At 42.4% G+C, this 20,177-nt stretch overlaps 2 protein-coding genes across 2 annotated transcripts in view; one reads left to right on the forward strand and one right to left on the reverse strand.

The window, feature by feature from the left end:
- LOC309558707 (transmembrane protein 132D-like) overlaps positions 1-20,177 on the reverse strand; it is a 1,473,975-nt gene that overhangs the window by 698,852 nt on the left and 754,946 nt on the right. The gene's annotated exons all lie outside the window — the stretch shown is intronic.
- LOC309544256 (uncharacterized protein) lies at positions 5,240-18,903 on the forward strand (the record flags this gene model as incomplete). Its single annotated transcript, XM_082243158.1, has 2 exons — positions 5,240-6,098; positions 18,887-18,903. The coding sequence occupies 2 exons, from the start codon at positions 5,240-5,242 to the stop codon at positions 18,901-18,903; spliced, it is 876 nt and encodes a 291-aa protein (XP_082099284.1).

The following is a 20,177-nucleotide window of genomic DNA, read 5'->3' on the forward strand; positions in this document are numbered from 1 at the left end:
CAGCACCTGAGCACTTTATTTCTATTTTACTCAATAACTTTCACTGGCTACTTGCTGAAGCACTTAATATTAATATTATTTGGACTGTTATTTGAGATCTACGGATACATTCACTTCACGGGGTGTTATAAACAATTGAATGTATTTTTATATTTAGTGTTTGAATCCTGATTATTTATTTTCATATTTATTCACGCCTAGCACTTTATTATACCAAATCTGCACTGTTCCCTTGCATTTTCACATTTTAAAATCCTTTTGATTTTACGCACAGCAGCACTTTTGGAGGCACCAACATATTACCATAGCGCAGCATTCATTTCTTGTTTTTTCTTAGTCAGATAGTCGCTCAGTTGGTTGTAGACCAATCATAGTTACATAGTTACATAGTTAGTGAGGTTGAAAAAAGACATCAGTCCATCCAGTTCAACCTATGATGTGTGTGTGTTTGCTTTTAACCATACATTGTGTACCCCTGTATGTTGTGGTCTCCAAGGTGCCCATCTAATAGTTTTTTGAAACTATCAATGCTCCCTGCTGATACGACTGCTTGTGGAAGAGAATTCCACATCCTTACCGCTCTTACAGTGAAGAACCCCTTACGCATTTTAAGGTTAAACCGCCTTTCCTCTAGTTTTAGTGAATGGCCACGTGTCTTATTGTATCTCCTCTCTCTGAAAAGTTTGTTCCTTATGCTAGGGTTGCCAGTACAGTATTTGTACATTGATATCATATCCCCCCTCAATCGTCTCTTCTCCAGAGAGAATAAGTTCAGTGCTTGTAGTCTTTCCTCATAGCTGATGTCCTCCATTCCCCTAATTATTTTTGTTGCCCTTCTCTGGACTCTTTCCAATTCCAGCACATCCTTCCTGAGGACCGGTGCCCAGAACTGGACAGCATACTTCAGATGTGGCCGGACCAGAGTCTTGTAGAGCGGGAGAATAATCTCTTTATTTCTGCAGTGAATCCCCTTTTTTATACATCCCAGTATTCTGTTGGCTTTGCTTGCAGCGGCTTGGCATTGCATGCCACTGCCAAGCCTGTTGTCTACCAGTACTCCCCTTCTCCAACAATCGTTCAAGGAGATTGTTGGAGAAGGGGAGTAAGGAGATGGGGCGTAGATTGTGAAGGTTGGTGGGGTCCAGCGAGGGCTTTTTAAGGATATGAGTGACTAGCACATGTTTTAGAGAATTAGGGAAGATGCCAGAAGAGAGGGAGATGCTGAAGATGTGAGTTAGAGAGCGTAGAAAAGAGTCAGAGGGTAAGTGTAACATGTGCGAGAGAGCAGGATCCAGGGGGCAGGTGGTTAGATTGGTGTTAGATAAAAGTTCAGCAACCTCATTAATACTAGCAGGGTTGAACGAGGGAAGTAATGATTGTACCTGCAGATATGGGTTGTTAGGTGGGGGAGGTTTCTGCACAATGGAGTTCTCGCATATTGAAAGAATCTTATTTTTGAAGTGATTGGCGATCTCCTGGGCAGTGAGTGAGTTAGAGGGTGGAATTGGTGGAGGACAGAGTAGAGAATTAAAGGTAGAGCAGTGAGGAGGCAGGAATAAAACATTTAAAGAGTTATGATTAGATGATGGAGGTCAGGAGAGCTTCACCTTGTTTACAAAGCTAAATGAAAACTCCTTTGCAAAGTGAACAGCTTGTTTGCCTTCAGTAAACCAACCTCTATGAACCAATTAACATGAATGGTTTTCTTTTCTTAAAAAATAACAATGTATGGTAAAATAAACTATATTTACAAGATTAAAACCAATACATGTGCACAAAGCTGGGGGACATCTACACATGGGATGTTCTAGAAGCCTGTCAAACAGATTTAAATGCCATGCTACACACAAATATTCAGGCAAGAAGTCTGAAGGCTATTTATAACTGCTCATAATATGATATGATGGCTAGCTTATGCCTGGCTTACCAAGAATGAAGAGTCACTCTGAAAATACATCAATAATGGTTATTAGTGTTCTTTAGTGTTCTATAGATTAAATTAAAATCCCTCTGGACACATAATACATCTTTAAAAAAAGGCTTGTTTTGATGATTTCAAACAGACACACATTTTATGAATTCAGAAAAATGAAGAAAACTAAAAACTGAACTTTAAGCACTGGGCTGCTTTGCCTGAAAATCATTTTAATACCAGCTTCCCATGCAATGTCCCTGTTGTGCTGTGCAACCCCTGCACAGTAAATCAGTCTTTTCAGGTATTCCTTCTAATATTAGCATTGGACCATATGCTCAGGGTATAGGGGAAATAGCGTGATGTCTGCTCCAAGCCAGCCATCATTCTCAATAAAGTAAACTGAGGTAGACTATGTCTACTTGTCTTCAGCTTATGGATATATTCCAGTGTATTTTAATACTGGGATGAGGGACACCAGGGAATGTAAACTCTGCACAAGGTCCAAGCAGTTCAAAGAGGATGTTGCAGTAGAAACACTTACTGAAAGTGTTGTTAGAAATAAGGCTCACATCTTCCTAAAGTCATTGTGCTCAACAGCTCTGCTTAGTTCTGACCTATCTCTACAAGCATAAGGAGAGAGGAAATGACTCACTGTGTTTTTGACTTATTGCTATACTGGTTAAAGTGAATGTTCAGCCAAAACGTTGTCTCAGTCCCCTCATTGAGTTCACTATTATCTGGGCTCTGTTAGAGAAATTTACTCTCACCCTCACTTTACCCACATGCTGCTGAGAATATTTAGCTATTTATTCTCACCCACTGTCCTACAGGAAGTGAGAGAAACTCTCTAACACGCAGAAACAGAAGAAAACATTGTTGGATTGAATTACACTTTAAGTTTGTAAGTCATTTAAACTCCAGTGTGGCATCTCCCCAGAATTACATTATTGTGAAAAAATAGTTCTTCACATATTGCTGTACTTGCTAGTTTGGCAGATCTACTGCATTTTACAGTATTTCTAGAATGTTTTCAGGTAATTACTTTTATATTATTCTTTGTGCAATATCTGTTTGTTTTTAAAGGCCAGTTGAAGAGCAAAATGCTGTCCTCCAGAAGCAAATTTAAAGTAACATTATTATTATATTATATTATATTATTATATTAATATAATTATTAAAAACTATTAAAATTATATATACAATTGCAAGACCAGCCATTAAATATTTGAGCATGAATAAAAATAACATGTACATCACAAAATGCGAGTGCTATGATTTTTATAAGGCAAATAAAATGAGAAAAATAAAATCGTGTTTCCTTGCAAAATGGCATCCTGGAGGCATTGTGTACATGTACTCTATTGTTTATACATGTATATTCATGGAACTCCCCTAGTAACCTAAATTCCTGGCCAATTCCTGCTTATGTAACTGGCTTACTTACTTACTTTTCCCAGAAGTCTGCACAATACAAGATACAAGTCATTAACCACTTGCCGACTGCCTAACGCCGATCTACGTCGGCAGTCAGCCCCTCACAGGCAAAGTGACGTAGGGCTACGTCACTAGCTTGTGAGGGTCTAGGGAGCGAGCGCGCGCCCCCGGAGGCGCGCTCCCGCGTGGTCACGGACCCCCCCGCGCGTGTGACCAGCGGACCCGATGTCCACCGGTCACTCGGCGATCGGCGGGGGAGAGGGAGAATGTCAGGCAGCTTGTGTAAACAAGCTGCCTGTCATTCTCCTCGCTGTAAAGACACTGATAAAACGGATCTAGTATGTAGATCCGTTGATCAGAGTCCTTACAGCTCAAGCCACAGCCAATCACAGTAGAAAGCACGCCCCTAGGGATACACACAGCCCCTCCCTTCCAAATAAAGTTAACCCCTTCACAACCAGTGTATTTTTACAGTAACAGTGCATATGTATAGCACTGATTACTGTAGAAATGTCACTGGTAAGCCCAAAAGTGTCACAAATGTCAGTCAAAGGTCCGATCTGTCCGCCCCAATGTTGCAGTACCGCAAAAAAAATCGCAGATCGCCGCCATTACGCGTTAAAAAAAAAAACAACAAAAATGACAAAAATCTTTCCCTTTGTTAGTAAACGCGATAACTTTTGCGCAAACCAATCAAAATACGCTTTTTGCGATTTTTTTTACCAAACATATGTAGCATAAAATAAATTGGCCGAAAATTTTAAAAAATTTTGATTTTTACTTTTTTTTTGGGGGGAATTTCATATAAAAAAATGTGAAAAATATTGTTATTTTTGCAAAATTGACGCTCTTTTTTTGTTTATAGCGCGTGATCAAAAAATCGCACAGGTGATCAAATATCACCAAAAGAAAGCTCTGTTTGTGGGAAAAAAAGGACGTCAAATTCGTTTAGGTACAGCGTCGCACGACCGCGCAATTGTCCGTTAAAGTCACGCAGTGCCGAATCGCAAAATACCCCCTGGTCAGGAAGGGGGTAAAATCTTCCGGGGCTTAAGTGGTTAATTGATGAAAAAAAAAGATATAAATAAGTATATATATACAATATATATATTGTGACCGTATGCGAGGTGAGATAGTGGATAATCGCTATATTTCACCTCGCATACGTTCTGTGGTGAGAGACTGAACCGGAATCCGGCCCGGGTTTTTCCAGCCTCTGTGACAGGCTAGGTTCCGGTCCAGAGATTATGAGTTACCTGAGTCCATGCTCAGGTGGACTTTAAATTAACAGGAAAAGAGCACAGAAAGGCTCTGGCCTGCCTGAGACTCAGGAGGGAATCTGAGAGAGGAGCTCTGTGTGGACTTTCAAAAGAACAGGTTTGCTTTACTATGTGTTTTGTGGGTGATGGGGACCAGCCCCACACTGTATAGTGAGGAAAACCGTTGTTTAGTTTAGCGCCGGACGGCAAGGATTTATTTTATTGTTTTGTTGTTTTTGTATCTTTGCAAACCCCTGCTGAAATAAAGCTGGCAATCCACCAGACTTTAAAGAAACTACCTGCGTGCTGGCCTTAAGTTCCTGTGAAAGGTGATCCCTGTGAGCTAATTCCCCACACGTGGTGGACTCAGCGGGCAGTTTCTAAAGATGGAGGAAATGTTAAGGCCCTGCTACAGGCCAATGCAGCTCAGCGAGAAACAAACCGCCAAATCGCAGAGGCCGCTAGAGCACAAAAGTAGGCTACTGCAGCACAACTGGCAGCACAACAGGCAGCCCAGCAGGAGATGAACCGCCAAATCGCAGAGGCCGCTAGAGCACAACAGGAGGTTGCTACAGCACAACAGGCAGCACAACAGGAGGTTGCTGCAGCACAACAGGCAGCCCAGCAGGAGATGAACCGGCAGTTTGCAGAGGCTCTGCTGGAGTTAAAGAAAGAATTTGCATCTCCTGTACTAGCTGAACCAAAATTGGTACGTGCCTCGTACCACCTGCAAAAGATGACACCGGCCGATGATGTGGAAGCATACCTGGCGACATTTGAGAGAGTCGCTGTCCATGAAGGTTGGCCAAACGAACAGTGGGCGGGTCTGTTAGCCCCATTTCTGACAGGAGAATCGCAAAAAGCATATTTTGACCTGGACCCAGATAAGGCCCAGGACTATGAGACTCTGAAAGTGGAGATACTCGCGCGCTTGGGTGTCACCATGGCAGTCCGGGCCCAGCGCGTGCATCAGTGGACCTATTCCAGCAGCAAGCCACCCCGTTCTCAAATGTTTGACCTGGTCCACCTCACCAAAAAGTGGTTGCAACCAGAGACCTTGACGGGCCCCCAGATCGTGGAGCGTGTGGTAATGGACCAGTACCTGCGCGCGCTCCCTGCTGCTCTGAGGAAGTGGGTCGGACAGGGGGACCCCAAAACTGCAACCGAATTGGTGGACCTAGTGGAGAGGTACAGTGCTACGGAGGACTTGGTGAACCCGTCTACGCCCCACTTCAGTGTGTCTAGGGATGCAAGATCGCCCAGCGGTTCTGGTAAGACTGTTCCAGGGTTCAGGTGCATGGGGAAACTAGATAAGACTGTTGTTACCGCTAATGAGACTGTTGGTCCTAGGCCTGGAGACTGGCCAAAGAAGCCAGGAAGGTCTTTGGGACCACTAAGAGGACTGGGGATAGAGCACATACAGTGTTTCCGCTGCCATGCATTTGGGCATATTGCTGCAAACTGTCCTATAAATGATGAACCTATGCAATGTGATTTTGCTTATAGGAAAAGACCCATATCTTTGTTTGCACAGGTCGCATATACTGCTTCATGTCAGAGTCGCATTGAAAAGCAAATGTGTGTTATTGCAGTGGATGGAAAGCCTCTCACAGCCCTGCTAGACTCTGGAAGTGTAGTGACCCTAGTCAGAAGTGATTGTGTAAATCCCACAAAATTACACCCCAGCACTATTGGGGTCATTTGCATCCATGGGGACACTCAGGACTACCAGACAGCAGTGGTTGAGGTTGATACCCCTTGGGGCAGTGTGACCCATTCAGTGGGGGTGGTGCCTTCGCTACTTCATGAAGCTTTAGTGGGGAGGGATTTCCCCCATTTTTGGAGGTTGTGGGAGAACAAGGGGAGGCTGGTGGAGAGAGCTCCCCCTGCTCCGGAAGCACAGGAACTCTCACCAGACCCTTTTTGCCAAAGGGAAGGAAACCCTGTTGGGGGAATCGAGGGAGCTGGAGATCCTCTTCCTTTCCCTGTAATGGCTGGGGAGCCGGAGGACCTGGAAGCTAGCTCCCAGCCAGAGGGTAATGAACAGGAGGACATTTCTGGACCTGACAACGAGAGTAGCCAGAATGTGGTACCCGACTTAGAAGTCAGGAGAGAGGATTTCTGTACCAAGCAATTACGAGATGTCACCCTCCTTAGAGCCAGAGAAAACGCTAAGATGGTGGATGGGGAACCAGTAGATCCTCACTTGGCGGTGTCTTTTCCCTACATGGCCATTAAAAACAATTTACTGTATCAGGTGATAAAACGGGGAGAGGATGAGGTTGAACAGCTGCTGGTTCCCAAACCCTTCCGCAGGTTGGTCCTAGACCTGGCCCATGGTCATGTAATGGGGGGACATCTCGGTATCGAAAAGACCAGGGAGAGAATCACCCAGAGATTTTTCTGGCCCGGGTTGCATGCAGATGTCAGGAGGTACTGTGAATCATGCCCTGAATGCCAAATGTCGGCACCATCGCCCCATTTTCGCAGTCCCCTGGTCCCTCTACCAATCATCGAGGTTCCTTTTGAGAGGATCGGCATGGACCTGGTGGGGCCGGTAGTGAAGTCTGCCCGGGGTCACCAGCATATTCTGGTAATCCTAGACTATGCGACACGCTATCCTGAGGCCATACCCTTGTGTAACACTTCCGCTAAGGCTATCGCCAAGGAGTTAGTCCAGGTGTTTAGTCGAGTGGGAATCCCAAAAGAGATCTTAACCGATCAGGGCACCCCATTTATGTCCAGGGTTACCAAGGAACTGTGTAGATTATATAAAATCTCCCATCTCCGTACCTCTGTCTACCACCCCCAAACGGATGGTTTGGTCGAAAGATTAAATAAAACCTTGAAAAGTATGCTAAAAAAGGTGGTTGACAAAGATGGGAGAAATTGGGATTTTTTGCTTCCATATCTTATGTTTTCCATACGAGAGGTTCCGCAAGCATCCACAGGCTATTCTCCCTTTGAGCTCTTGTATGGTAGACATCCCAGGGGGCTGCTGGATGTTGCCAAAGAAACATGGGAAGGTGAGGCCACCCCATATAGAAGCGTCATAGAGCATATCTCCCTGATGCAAGATAGAATCGCTGCTGTCCTGCCACTGGTACAAGAACATATGGAGCGAACGCAGGAGGCTCAGAGGAGGGTCTATGATCGGGGTGCCAGAGTCCGTACTTTCAGCCCCGGGGACAGAGTGTTGGTACTGGTTCCCACGGTTGAAAGTAAGTTTCTAGCCAAGTGGCAGGGTCCCTTTGAAATTATCGAGAGGATAGGAGAGGTCAACAATAAAGTCTACCAACCAGGGAAAAGGAAACCACAACAAATTTATCATGTGAATCTCTTAAAGCCCTGGAAGGACAGAGAGACTTTATTGGCTGCATCTCCGGCCCCAGCAGACCGGGTGCCGGTGACACCTGACGTCCCCATAACAGATTCCCTGTCGGTGGCACAACAAAATGATGTTAGGGGGTTTGTGTACAAAAATAGAGACTTTTTCTCCCCCTTACCTGGACTGACCAATGTGATCCAGCATGATATAGTGACAGAACCAGGGGTTCGCGTAAATTTAAAGCCATATAGAATCCCAGAGGCCAGGCGAGAGGCAGTCGCAAAGGAAATAAAAAATATGTTAGAGTTGGATGTAATAGAAGAGTCCCACAGTGAGTGGTCGAGCCCCATACTATTGGTCACAAAACCTGATGGCACTATCAGGTTTTGTAACGATTTTAGGAAACTCAACAGTGTATCCAAGTTCGATGCATACCCGATGCCTCGGGTCGACGAACTCGTGGACAGGTTGGGACAGGCCCGCTACATAACAACCCTAGATCTAATGAAAGGCTATTGGCAAATACCCCTAACTGAATCAGCCAAAGAGAAGACTGCCTTTTCCACTCCTGAGGGCTCGTTTCAATACAAGCGGATGCCTTTCGGTCTGCATGGGGCCCCTGCATCCTTCCAGAGAATGATGGACAAAACTTTGAGACCACATCGCTCATACGCAGCTGCTTATTTGGACGATGTGGTCATCCATAGCCTAGATTGGGACTCGCATCTGCCCCGAGTACAAGCAGTGGTAGATTCCCTTAGGGAAGCAGGTCTAGCGGCCAACCCAAAAAAGTGTGCCATAGGCCTGGAGGAGGCCAAATACCTTGGGTATGTTATTGGTCGGGGACTGGTCAAGCCTCAGACCAATAAGATTGAGGCAATTCAAAAGTGGCCCCAACCGGTAAACAAAAAACAAGTTCGGGCCTTCCTAGGCATTATTACCGGCGGTTTATACCTAACTTTGCCACCATTGCCGCCCCTCTGACTGACCTAACGAAGGGTAGAGGGTCGGTCATGGTCAAATGGAATCCTGAAGCGGAGGAGGCGTTTCAGAGGTTAAAGCAGGCCCTTTGTGGACTGCCGGTGCTGGTGACTCCGGACTTCACAAAGGAGTTTGTGGTACAGACTGACGCCTCCGAGGTGGGCCTAGGTGCTGTACTATCCCAGAACAGAGGTGGTGAGGAGCACCCGGTTGTATACCTGAGCCGAAAGCTAAACAAGCATGAAAAAAACTATGCTATTGTTGAGAAGGAATGTCTTGCTGTTAAGTGGGCTTTGGACTCCCTGAACTATTACTTGTTGGGGAGGTCGTTTAAGTTGGTCACTGACCATGCTCCCCTAAAGTGGATGTGTGACAACAGGGAGAAAAATGGCCACGTGACAAGATGGTTCCTGGCTCTACAGCCGTTCAAATTTACAGTAGAGCATAGGCCGGGCAAGCTCCAAAACAATGCGGATGCCCTCTCCCGCATGCACTGTATGATTGGGTCTATTGCTCAATCGCCGGCGCTTGAGCAGAGGGGGAGGATATGTGACGGTATGCGAGGTGAGATAGTGGATAATCGCTATATTTCACCTCGCATACGTTCTGTGGTGAGAGACTGAACCGGAATCCGGCCCGGGTTTTTCCAGCCTCTGTGACAGGCTAGGTTCCGGTCCAGAGATTGTGAGTTACCTGAGTCCATGCTCAGGTGGACTTTAAATTAACAGGAAAAGAGCACAGAATGGCTCTGGCCTGCCTGAGACTCAGGAGGGAATCTGAGAGAGGAGCTCTGTGTGGACTTTCAAAAGAACAGGTTTGCTTTACTATGTGTTTTGTGGGTGATGGGGACCAGCCCCACACTGTATAGTGAGGAAAACCGTTGTTTAGTTTAGCGCCGGACGGCAAGGATTTATTTTATTGTTTTGTTGTTTTTGTATCTTTGCAAACCTCTGCTGAAATAAAGCTGGCAATCTACCAGACTTTAAAGAAACTACCTGCGTGCTGGCCTTAAGTTCCTGTGAAAGGTAATCCCTGTGAGCTAATTCCCCACTATATATATATATATATATATATATATATATATATATATATATATATATATATATACTTTTTTTTTCCCCTTTCAGTAAATGTCATTTTTTTGTACTTCTAACTTAATAAGACAAAACTCGTAGGTCAAAAGTACTTCTGCCTGTTCTTATAGTACAGAAAAAAATGCAGTATTACAATATAAATAATAGAATACATAAGATAAAATAATGCTGTAAAAGTATACTGTAGCTATGCTCTTGTAAGAAAGTTCTTTGTTTTAGCTTAAATTGCAATCTTATATCCATAATTTGCATCAAATAATATTACATGCTATATCGATGCTGAGTCCTTACCTGCTGAACTTTCTTGACATGACCCACTATGTAAATACTGCTAGAAAGGTGTCATCTTTTCTTTGTATTGTGGAGTCCTGACTTGTTGCTACCTTTTATAATAACCAACTTTGTATAAAAAAAGTTTCTGCTCTTTCCTTTGTAAACTAGATTATTTTCCTGCCTTAATGCACTTCCTGAATATGGCCCTCTGTAAGATCCTGGCACTCTCAGTGCCTTTCTATCATCTCACTTCCGGGTTGCGTTCCACCACTCAGGTAGGTGGAACGCATATAAGGTGTGTATTCCTTTAACAGTGCTGACGTCATCATCAGGCGCCGCACTGAGCGGCTATTTCAACTGACGGTCTGCACTCACACATTGTTCGTGCAACCGCTCCTGATACCTGCCTAACCTGACGCTGCCGAATCTTCCAGCTACATACCCTATACCTGGATTGACCGGAGCCTCGCTACCTTGTCCTACACTCCCTCACTACTGGCTATTGATAAGTACCCCACAGGGGACCCCCTCTTATCAACAACGCTTGCTATCTATACCTGCATTATAAGAACTATTGCTAGCTCTAGGATACATGCTCTCCAGTATCTACCATCTGCATTTCTAAACCTAGATCGCTAGCTCTTGTGCCTATTATTTGTTACAACCTTTATTACCGAACTAAGCTTAGCAACACCTGTATATCTTGCTTGCTATTATCTATCACCTGTTGATTATACTAGATTGCTAGCTCTTGTGATTGCTATCTATCATCATCTACTATCATTCCTGTAACATCACTATCTGAGTGCTTATCATCATCTACTATCACTCCTCAGAGCCTATACCTTCAGTGTAACATCTCACTGCTACTTGCATAATTACTATCACTCCTGCAACATCATTATCTGAGTGTTTGTATATGTGCATACTGAATCAGGCTGAACCACTATGATGAGTCAAGAGAGTTGGATCAGGTGATTTAACAAGATCTCTACAAGACTACTGAGTGGAATTCTGCAGCTGCAAATCCAGTATCCTTGAGCTAAAACCCAGAGCGTTACACCCTCCTTGTGAAATCTGCTGGAAAGGTTTTGAATAATTTATTGGAATCCTGGCTTACTGTTCTCTTTTGTTAGGACCCACTTTGTGGACAATGAAAATATTTTAATATGCTTTAATTGTGTACTGGAATACTGGCTTGTTGCAACTTTCTCTTTGTAAGGCCAATTTTGTGAACCTTTTTGAAAAGGTGTCAGTTCATGGTAGATCTTATCTTGATTGCTCAACGCATACCTTATAACCCCATGAATGACTGTGTTGACAGAATTGATCACTCAGTAGCTTGAAATGCTCCAGTTGGTGATAAAAGTTCAACTCTCCCTTACCTCCACCTTAATAATTACTTGCTAATATTTTAAACTTCGTTTAGATGAATTACTGATTCATGGGGGTCAGAATTTGACTGTAAAGCAAGTTCTGATTAGAGACGGAGTTAACATTTATGGACAAGATTTTCCATCTCTTGACATAGTGTATGTCTTTTTTCTAATCACACTAGCTACATTAAATTTAAATAAGTAACCTTTCTGTTTAAAAAGACAACATTTGGTGATACACATTTAACATTTTAAACATTTCCTGTATCTGTTTATTATGCTGCACATTCGCCTAAGCTGTCAGGAAAGATTATTTCTAAGACAATTAGTTCAACATTTTATGTGAAATAAAGCAGAATCCATTTCCTCACAATTATATTTTTCTTAATAAGAATTAAAATAATTAAATTAGGTGTTTGCAAAGCATGCTTATATCCCAAACCTTGAAATCTTCCAACATTTAATTGAATAATTGTTTAATTTAATGGTATTTTAAGAGTTTAGATTTTTATAAATTGAATCCATAACAGTTAAATATATAAAATACATGTACATTAAGATGAAGAACCACAAATATTAATTTAAAGCATAGCTATAGCCGAATTAATTTTCTCTTTACATTTTGGAAAGAGTATAAAATGGTTAAAGTGTAACTCCCATTTTGTTGATAAAAAATATTCCCCTCTGGGTGATCTATGTACATTGCAGGGATTTTAACAAACCTTTTTGCAGCTTCCTACCTTTTGTTATTCTGAAGAAGTCCCTGTGTGTTTGTCTGTATCCATGAGGGAAAGGGAGTCTAATGTGAGTGGTTTCATATTTATCAATCAGCTGTACACCTGCAGGGCTCTAAGCTGCTGGGCTTGCACCCCTTAGACGCAATTTTCCTTTGGGAGTATCTCACCAAAAATTATATTTTTGTTGCAGGGAATGCCTGAAATATGACTTGTATCTTAGGACAGACTTCTGGGAAACTTGGTGAGCCAATCACACAAGCAGGAAATTATGTTTTGGGGGGGGGGGGTGTTCTGTACACATTCTGTGTACAGAGCACCTCCAGGCAGCCACATTGCATTGCATTTTCAGAAAATTACAGATCTGTAGATTGAAATGTTTAAATAGCATTCAATTACAATATGACTTGTGTCGCAATTGTATATGCTATATTATTTTTTCTTTATTTGCTATTTTTTCCCCCACCAAAGTGGCGTTACCCTTTAAAACCAGGAAGAGTGGGTTTTCCTTTGCTTCTTGCCCTGTAGACACAGCAGAAAGTGGGTGGCAATCTCACCAAAGTAAAGGAAATCCCCTCTTCTAAAGTTGTCACTAGAACAAATGTCCCTATTGAAAGTGATGCAGTCGATGGGAGAGTAATCACCATGGCAAACAGAGAGGGTAAATCTCCCAAGTGGGGACAGCTGACAATAATTCTAACTGGTGATGAGTGAACCTGCCCCGGTTTCATTTGCCAGAGGTTCAGTGAATCCTGTATGGAATTCAGGGAATCTAAACTTAGAAGTCAATCAAATTCTAGCCATTTTTAGAGCTAATAGGTAAGTTATTTTTAAAAAGGCACTGGAAGCTGGGCACTACCATGCGGGATATGTGTCAATGCCATATTTAAAAGAAAAATGTGGTAAAGTGGGGAGATATTGAGGTTGATTTGCTAAAGGTAAAGGTCACACCTAAAATGGCTCTCTTCTCTTAATATACAATTTCCATGCTAACAGGGTGTTGTGTTATGGCTAACTAAGGGAGGGGGGGAGCGTTGTGAAATTTCCTGATCCCTAAATTGCTGCTCTCTGCCCTGGCAAACTATATATAAAAAATTGATTCATCAGAGTGATTTCCTGTCCTCCCCTTTGTAAGTAAAAGTATTCAAAATTCATATACTTTTTTTACTCCTCCCTTCACTTACCAGTATAAAAGATAACCTGTGGTGTGTTCTATATTCCTATAGGATATACTTTGTATAGGTCTCTGGGGGCATGTTTACATGTTATTAACCACTTGCCGACCGAGTACGGTAATAGTACTGCGGCAAAGTGGTTCGTTATCGTCTGACGACGTAGTATTAACGTCGTCAGACACTCCCCCTTCTGGGCGGCGCTTGCGCGCCGCTGGAGGCTCGCTCCCGCTGTTTTCATTCACAGCGGGAGTCGGGCCAGGGGAGGAGCAGCGGCGATCGCCGCTGCTCTGCCCCGATCGCCGGGGATCTAGTGTGGAGATCCGCCCGCTGTGTGTAAACACAGCGGGCGGATCTCCATAGTGACAGGGAGTGACAGATCGGACTGTTCAGCATAGCTGGACATCCGATCTGTCCATGACTCACTCAGTCACCTCCCCCCCTACACGTCAGTAAGCACCAGGCATACATTAACCCCTCCCTCTCCAATAAAATTAACCCCTTCCCTGCCAGTGTCATTTTTACAGTAACAGTGCATATATATAGCACTGATTACTGCAGTAATGTCACTGGTAACCCCAAAAGTGTCAAAAATGTCAGTCAAGGGTCCGATCTGTCCGCCGCAATGTCGCAGTCCCACAAAAAAAATCGCAGATCGCCGCCATTACGCGTTAAAAAAAAAAACACCAAAAATGACAGAAATCTTTCCCTTTGTTAGTAAACGCAATAACTTTTGCGCAAACCAATCAAAATACGCTTATTGTGATTTTTTTTACCAAACATAGGTAGCAGAAAACAAATTGGCCAAAAATTTTTTAAAAAATTGTTTTTTACATCTTTTTTGGGGGGAATTTCATATAAAAAAATGTTAAAAATATTGTTATTTTTTCAAAATAAACGCTTTTCTTTGTTTATAGCGCAAAAAGTAAAAATCGCACAGGTGATCAAATACCACCAAAAGAAAGCTCTGTTTGTGGGAAAAAAAGGACGTAAATTTCGTTTGGGTACGGCATCGCACGACCGCGCAATTATCAGTTGAAGTCGCACAGCGCCGAATCGCAAAAAGTGGCCTGGACGGAAGACAGCAAAATCCTCCGGTGGTAAAGTGGTTAAAAAAAAACACAAAGAGAAAAAGGATCATTGGTTTCGTTTGAATTTAAAACGGAGCACAATTGCAGAGATAAATCAAACAAATAGCTGGTAGAGCTGATTCAAACCATAAACTTCTTCCTTGTGGTTAGCCAATGTCCTGATACCAGCAAATATAATTTTGGTATATCTCAGAAAATGGTCGATAAACACATTTTTTTAAATCATGGTTAATGTTACTGTCATTAGGCCTTTTGGTATTATTTTTTTTTTCACAGTTATCCTGTCTACAGCTTCATATACATTTCAAAGGGATTTTTCTTTGCCATGGATAAATGGATGGGAGTCAAAAAAAGCACCGACAAGGCAGTAAACCATAGGAAGAACAAATAAAGCTTTTAGGTTATCTTGTACAATTGTAAAACACAGAAACTGCCATGAGTCAGCGCTAATGGGAATCTTAATTACCTAACATTTGCTTTAACCCAATCTGGCTTCTGTTCAGAAGCACTAACATTTTATAGCTTTAACATTGAAGAGATGGAGAATTGTTTCACTCCTGTAGTTTTATATGTAAGAACATGAGAGAATGTATATTACCATGCAGAGACTCTAACAAGTAGTGATGAACAGCAATGAGAAATTATTTATTTTGCTGAGTACCTTTGGTAATGGCTAGACAATTTTTACTAGTATTACATTAGTGATAAATAGTCAAGGGGAAACAAATCTGTATCAGTCAAAGCTCATAGTGAATTTAGACGATGCAGACAGAAAAGAATAGAATTACACCATTTTGTTCTACTTCTGTTTTCTTGCCATGTGTACATTTGTGTGAAATCTATAAGATGCCCTATGATCTCAAAGTGATCGTACTCTGTAGCATAGAAACATAGAATGTGTCGGCAGATAAGAACCATTTGGCCCATCTAGTCTGCCCAATATATCTGAATCCTATGAATAGTCTCTGGCCCTATCTTATATGAAGGATAGCCTTATGCCTATCCCATGCATGCTTAAACTCCTTCACTGTATTTGCAGCTACCACTTCTGCAGGAAGGTTATTCCATGCATCCACTACTCTCTCAGTAAAGTAATACTTCCTCATATTACTTTTAAACCTTTGCCCCTCTAATTTAAAACTGTGTCCTCTTGTAGTAGTTTTTCTTCTTTTAAATATGCTCTCCTCCTTTACCGAGTTGATTCCCTTTATGTATTTAAAAGTTTCTATCATATCCCCTCTGTCTCTTCTTTCTTCCAAGCTATACATGTTAAGGTCCTTTAACCTTTCCTGGTAAGTTTTTTCCTGCAATCCATGTACTAGTTTAGTAGCTCTTCTCTGAACTCTCTCTAGAGTATCTATATCCTTCTGGAGATATGGCCTCCAGTACTGCGCACAATACTCCAAGTGAGGTCTCACCAGTGTTCTGTACAGCGGCATAAGCACTTCTCTCTTTCTACTGCTTATACCTCTCCCTATACATCCAAGCATTCTGCTGGCATTTCGTGCTGCTCTATTACATTGTCTTCCCACCTTTTAAGTCTTCTGAAATAATTACTCCTAAATCCCTTTCCTCAGATACTGAGGTCAGGACTGTGTCAAATATTCTATATTCTGCCCTTGGGTTTTTACGTCCCAGGTGCATTATCTTGCACTTATCCACATTAAATTTCAGTTGCCAGAGTTCTGAATATATTGAAAAATTGAAACCTGCGCCTTTATAGCAGCGAACTCTGAACACCTGGAATGCTGGAACAAATAATATAAAACAAGAGTCGCGCTAAATGTGCAGAACTGTGTACTCATATAGAGAACTAAAGTCCATAAACCATGCGTAACACCAAAGGCTAAGACAGAGGGATAAGACCATCAATACAGTTCCAAAGAGATAACAAGTAGATGAAATGAAGTTCATATGGTCTTCCACCCAGGTGTATGTATATAAACACAGACAATCAGTGAAACCTCCACCACATGAAGCCTCTTACCAGAGGAAGGAAGGGTTAAAGCAGTAAGTAGTTATGGGACTACTACCACCCATATCCTGCAAGGCAGCTCCTAGAAAGTCCACCCAAACTTGTTCAAAAGAAGCGAACCATCTGGGATGAATTCCAAATCCACTGGAATGGGCTGGATCCACTTTTAGAAAAGTATGCATATAATACAAAACGGAAACAAGCCCATAGCGTGATAACGTTTAAAACATTTAATGAAAGATAAAAGACATGCACTCACCCTGAGGTGAACGTAATACAGCAAAAGTGTAAATAGATGACACCAAGGCACAGGGCGGGCAACTCCGGTATTCGGGCGTGATAAGGAGTGTAGACTCAGCACCTTGCCAGAGTTCTGACCATTCTTCTAGTTTTCCTAAATCCTTTTCCATTTGGCGTTTCCCTCCAGGAACATCAACCCTGTTACATATCTTTGTGTCATCAGCAAAAAGACAAACCTTACCATCGAGGCCCTTTGCAATATCCCTTATGAAGATATTAAACAAAATTGGTCCCAGTACAGATCCCTGAGGTACCCCACTGGTAACATGACCTTGTTCTGAATGTTCTCCATTGACTACAACCCTCTGTTGTCTGTCACTCAGCCACTGCCTAATCCACTCAACAATATGGGAGTCCATGCTCAATGACTGCAGTTTATTGATAAGTCTTCTATGTGGGACAGTGTCAAAAGCCTTACTAAAATCTAGATATGCAATGTCTACTGCACCTCCACCGTCTATTATTTTAGTCACTACTTCATCATGTAGCAATCATCAGGCAGCACAGTTTTTTGTTGTACCTATCAGTAAACTTTTTTTAAAAGTCTATTTTACTCAAAAGACTTTTGACCTGCAGTTGTATGTTCTAAACTTCACATGTAGAACAACAAAACAGAGACAGGTTGCAAGGACCAAGTGCAGCAATAAAGATATAAAGGGAATTCATAAGTAGTGTCTAAGACACTTTTTAGTATTCCCACATGATTCTGCCGGACAAATGTCAGTGCAGGTGAAAGATTCATGCACCTGTTGTGAAAAGGCACAGGGATCTGGGGCATACATTAAGTATGAAGGTGCACCCTTAGTACAACTGTGCTTTCTCCCCACCATTGCACCTGTCAGACAGTGCAGAAGTGGGACGTTTTATACCTGTGGGCAGATCCTGATGGGGATTTACAAATACTTTTTTTCCATCAAGTCAGGTCCGCTTGTGATTGACAGAGGACAGTGGGTGGATCCTTAGCCAATACACAGCCTTCTTTTGGCTTTAGAATCCCCCCACTTCCTGCTGTCATTTACAACGAGAGAGTGACCTGATGAGGAACTGTTGTCTCAGTCTATCCATCAGGTTATGCCCACTGCAGCACCACTGGTTGCCAGGAAGCTGTCAGCTGTGAAGCCAACAGTGCCCTTAACAAGCAGTGACAGGGAGAGGGCGTCAGTGGCAAATATGGCTACAAAAGAAGCCTGCTTCTGTACACCAAGTCAGAATATATCCTAATTACCTCCAGTTTCATTATCTATGGACTTGAATAATTATTTTTGAATCTTGTGCACTAATAATGCCACTGTGTAAAAGTGGCACTATTAGGAACTACCTGAAACTGCTGAACGTGAGGATAAAGTTACCAAAATTGGCTGTAGGGAACATTGAATTTGGTGCAAGCTATTTGAAAGGGCCATAGCACCAGAAAACATTCAGAACTTTAGAAGTGCCTGATTGCATTCCCCCGATAAACTTTTAAAATGAAAAATAATTTCACAAGAATGATGGAGGAGTAACAGCTTGTCATAAACTTGAAGAGGAGACAGGATCAAATAGCTTCCCATGGAAAGCAGAGGGGCTGTGCTCACAAAGAAAGCCCATCCTGAAGCTTAGATGAATGGGGGGAAAAAAACAGCATGGCTTGTTCCACTAATTGCTGGAATGTGGCAGTATCCTGCTGTGTCCTTGCTGCTCTGAGCCACGAGGATTTTGCAAGATTCACCTTCATTGTTCTTGTAAGTGTAAATATTTGTCATATTTCAAATATTATGTGTTTACAACTTCATTTAGGTCATTGCTCCTCTATTTTATTGTTCTATTCATATTATGGATTATCCCTATCGTGTTTGATAAGAGGCTTAAATACTAGTGAATTGGCTAGATAATATATGATATGGAATTTTCATCCACTCAACTATCGTATCCCATTTTATTTTAAACTTTACATGTTTACATGTCTTACTTACAGTTTCCAAAACGTATTAATCGATCTTGGCTTATATAAAAAAAAAACACAAAAAAGAAATAAAAACAAAAAAATTAAAACAACTATGTCCTCTTGGCGCCTAATAAACAACTGTTTATACATGAATATAATACAAGTGTCAGAATGATTCTTAGTTTTGTTGCCATAAGAGAGATGAAAATGGAATTAGTATTGCTCTTGACTTATTTCTGTCGTGTTAGGCCCATTGCATTACTCTGTGTAAGCAGTTATAGGGATTAGATAATTGTTCCAGTTGCTTTTTTCCCTTATTAATAAACCATTGCCTCTGCACTTCCTCCCTGTTCTCCCCACTGGTTCTCAGCAGCGTCAATCTTACATGTTTATGGGCCCTATAGTGGGTTGAGCATTATTTAGCCTGAAGAAAATAGTCTGAAAATGTATATACAAAGTATATTCCAAAAAATTAAATTGTCCCTGCAAGCTTTTTTATTTGGAAACAATGGCTTGGGGAGCCAGTCTGTATGATGAAGCCACAATGTAGTGCACTGGGAACAAGATTAGAGATTTCATGGATAAATTCAGGTGTCTCTTCTGCAGACTTTGGATAGAAGTAACAGGTGTGGAAAAATTGATCGATGGAATAGGGTGGCTGCTCTCTACTGTTCCATGATGCCTCTCACTTTCCTCCTCTGCTCTATTTGATACCCAAGTCACGTCAGTGACCTCATCATCATCATCTCCTCCATTCTTATTACCACTGGAGACAACTTCTGAAACAAGTAATGTCTGAGCATAGTCAAGGAGCAAGTGGCTAACGCTGTGTTCAAATAACCCAGCTGACTCCTCCAAGCCTGATGCTGCAGCTATGGTAGGAATAGCTGTGAACAAGAAGGCAGATTTAGCCACTCTGGCAGCTGCAGTGGACTGCGCACTAGTCTCTGCATGGGTGACAGAGGATGAGGATGGTTTAGTAAGCCAGTCCACCACCTCCTCTGCATGCTGTGACTGGATAGCACTGGCAACATCACTAAACAGAGGAAATGATGCCCTGCCTGAGGACTGACCACGTCCACCTTTGCCTGTGGGCACATATGCTGCCGGAACCCTCACAGTTCCATGAGAATGTCTGCCTCTCCTTGTTGGCCTCCCAGACATGATGGGGGGGGGGTACTTAATAACAAAATGTAATAAACATATGGAAATGTGTACATGCATGCACTTTAATCAGTGGAAAGTGGTGTTTGGTGCACTTTAACCTGAGTACTTACTACGCAGACACACTCCACTGACACACTACAATATACTGCAGGAA

This window comes from Pelophylax lessonae, assembly GCF_965119305.1.
Source record: "Pelophylax lessonae genome assembly, chromosome: 1".
NCBI lineage: Eukaryota > Metazoa > Chordata > Amphibia > Anura > Ranidae > Pelophylax > Pelophylax lessonae.